The sequence below is a fragment of the Nansenia antarctica genome (genome assembly GCF_963989245.1).
Source record: "Nansenia antarctica genome assembly, chromosome: 8".
Classification (NCBI taxonomy): domain Eukaryota; kingdom Metazoa; phylum Chordata; class Actinopteri; order Argentiniformes; family Microstomatidae; genus Nansenia; species Nansenia antarctica.
Genome location: NC_137678.1, coordinates 10,654,148 through 10,657,342, shown reverse-complemented (window position 1 = coordinate 10,657,342; position 3,195 = coordinate 10,654,148). Strand labels below are relative to the sequence as shown.

General features: G+C 49.1%; 1 protein-coding gene across 1 annotated transcript in view; it reads right to left on the bottom strand.

Annotated features, from left to right (window-relative positions):
- The window catches only part of mical3b (microtubule associated monooxygenase, calponin and LIM domain containing 3b), a gene marked incomplete at both ends in the record, with an annotated part of 43,445 nt that overhangs the window by 22,909 nt on the left and 17,341 nt on the right, over positions 1 to 3,195 (bottom strand). The window contains 3 exon segments of the mRNA XM_080538029.1: positions 939 to 1,011; positions 1,922 to 2,037; positions 2,983 to 3,165. Of these exon segments, the coding sequence (XP_080394155.1) occupies positions 939 to 1,011; positions 1,922 to 2,037; positions 2,983 to 3,165 (372 nt within the window).

Here is a 3,195-nt window from a genome sequence, read left to right as displayed (position 1 = left end):
CTATCCTCCTCTCTCTCTCTCTCTCTCTCTCTCTCACCCATCCTTCCTGTCAGTCTCTACTGTCTCAATCCTCCTCTCTCTCACCCATCCTTCCTGTCAATCTCTAGTCTCGATCCTCCTCTCTCTCTCTCTCTCACCATCCTTCCTGTCAATCTCTACTGTCTCTATCCTCCTCTCACTCTCTCTCTCTCTCACCCATCCTTCCTGTCAATCTCTACTGTCTCTATCCTCCTCCTCTCTCTCTCTCTCTGAATGAATGAATGGTCTTTATTGTCATTGATATAGTACAGGTACCAAACAACGAAATTTGGGAGGGGGGGCTCCCCTGGTGCTAGGAAAGAAAAAAAACAAAACAAAAAAAACAAGAAGGGAAAGGAGCTGGTTTACATAAACAAAGGCTATGTACACTATCCACTATACTATACTGTACAAATAAAACACTGTGCTGTACTCTATGCTATGCTATACATATTCTAACATGTCCTATTCTCTGCAACCTTATGTACCCTAGGGTTGTCATATTGCACATAGTCAATCAGCTGTGTCAAAAAGCTCTCTCTCTCTCACCCATCCTTCCTGTCAATCTCTACTGTCTCTATCCTCCTCTCTCTCTCTCTCTCTCTCTCTCTCTCTCTCTCTCTCTCTCCCGTCCTTCCTGTCAATCTCTACTGTTTCTATCCTCCTCTCTCTCTCTCTCTCTCTCTCTCTCTCACCATCCTTCCTGTCAATCTCTATTATCTCTGTCCCAATAAAAAAAAAAAAAAACATGAGTGGGACTTTCCCACTCAGAGAAAATAACTGAAAAAAAAGAAAGTAAATATAACATATCAAGGCGGTTTCTGCTCATCTGATCCAGTAACTCACACAGGAGGAACAGAAGGCAGCCTTGTGCAGACACATAAAACGCTCTGTGTTAACAGACCTTCCCTGTTGTTTACCCAGAAGCCCCCTGGTGCCCCCTGGATCCCCTGACCTCCTGCACAGCTGAGAAAGGACAGCCTCATCCCTACCCTGTCACATGCCGCATGCCCTACAGAGTTACACACACACACACACACACACACACACACACACACACACACACACACAGACACCGCTGGCTCTGTGACCTGGGTTCACGCCTCTCTCCTTTATGTGCAGCTCAGAGAATGTCAAGTGACTTGAACGTGGTCCAGTTGTAACACCAGCACCCCCCCCAGCGCTGCCCCCCCCACCCCCCCATCCACTCAAGGGCCCGCAGAATGAACACGACCACGAATGTCATATATATATATAAATATAGGTAGATAGATAGATAGATAGATAGATAGATAGATGGGTAGATGGGTAGATAGATAGATAGATAGATAGATAGATATAGATAGATATAAATATATACATATATAGCGTCTTTTGTGCAAAACTGCAATACAAGGTGCTTAACAATATAATGAAAATACAACGATGAAATGTAAATACAACAATACAGTGAAAAGCGTATGTTTTTAAGATTGATTTTGAACAGAGACGTTGTGAGGATCTTGAAACATCAGGGGCTTAACCCAACCTACGCTTCCTCACCGGGGTGGGGGGGGACGGGGCCTAACTGTCTATCTATCTGTCTATCTGTCTATCTACCTATGTATACCTATCTATCTATCTATCTATCTATCTATCTATCTATCTACATATCTACATATCTATCTATCTATCTATCTACATATCTACCTATCTATCTATCTATCTGTCTATCTGTCTATCTGTCTATCTATCTGTCTATCTATCTATCTATCATGCAGACACACCAGGGGAGGCTAGTGGAGGTAGAATCGGAGCACAGGTTTCTACCTCCACTAGCCTCCCCTGACTCTCACAGCGTAAGTATACGGAGGCCAATCAGAAGTAGTCTACTACTACTACTACACACAACTAACTACATTACCCAGAGTCCTCTGGGCTGGCTGGCATACCTGCTCCCCCCCTGCCCCCGGGGGGAGTGTGACCTTTGACCTGCTCCTTGTAGCGGAAACTCATCAGCTCCTGTTGGGTGCGTTTTTTCTGAGGGGGGGGTCGGGAGGAGGGGAGGTTAGAGAGAGTCATGTGTGTGTGGGGGGGGGGGGGGGGGGGGGGGGGGCGGCGTGTGAACAGATGCATCGTGACACAGAATGCAACAGGGGAGGCTGGTGGAGGTAGAAATTGGAGGACGGTGGACCTCTGATGAAATTCCTCCATTCCATGCTCTACTATCAGCCTCCGTCCTCCAATTTCTACCTCCACCAGCCTCCCAACAACTAGGGACTTGGTGCTAGGGACACAGTACCACAGTACCTCCTGACTCATCTACTGGACACACACACAACCAATGGTCATGCGCCCCCTTGTGGTGACACAGGGAAGTACAGCTCTAAGGTTATCTAGGCACCACAGAGGGGTGGGGGTGGATGGGGGGTGGCTATACGGTGTTTACCTGTCTCCAGATGGGGGACAGGGCCGGGGGCGACAGGAGCTGGGGGGGCCAGGGGGGGGTGGGGGGGCAGGCAGGTCGGGCAGGCGCTCCCCCTGGTGGTCAGTAGAGGGAGTGACGGCTCAGGCTGATGTCTACCCATGTCTACCTCTACATCAGTAATACAACCACCCGGAACCTTCTAAAGCCTCTACTCACCCTGATCTACCACAGTAAACCTTAACCCTTCACTGCTCCAACCATAGCCCTAACCTAACGCGCACACACCACGCGCGCGCGCACACACACACACACACACACACACACACACACACACACACACACACACACACACACACACACACACCACAGAATGGAACATCCTAATTTATTAACTTTTGGTTAATAAAGTCACCCGTGGCACTCTAGAATGTTGACAAGTCACCCTGGCAACTAAGTGATTTCTCCAGAGGAGATTCCTTGTCCTGATCTTAGGAGGAAGTTGTCGTTGTTATTTTATGTACACTTCCTGCCCAACCCCTCGCCCCCCCCCCCCTCACCTGTCTGCGCAGCACAGCCACCGAGGACGAGGAGGAGGAGGAGGGGGAGGAGCCTGGAGCGTTCTGTTCAAACTTGGCCAGCAGCTGATTGGCCATCAGACGCACCTTGGTACGACTGGCTCCGCCCACAGACGTTGCTGCAGGAAGGGGCTGGTTGTCATGAGAACCGTGCGCTGCTTCTCCCTGGGAAAGGCAGAGCGACGATGAAAGTTA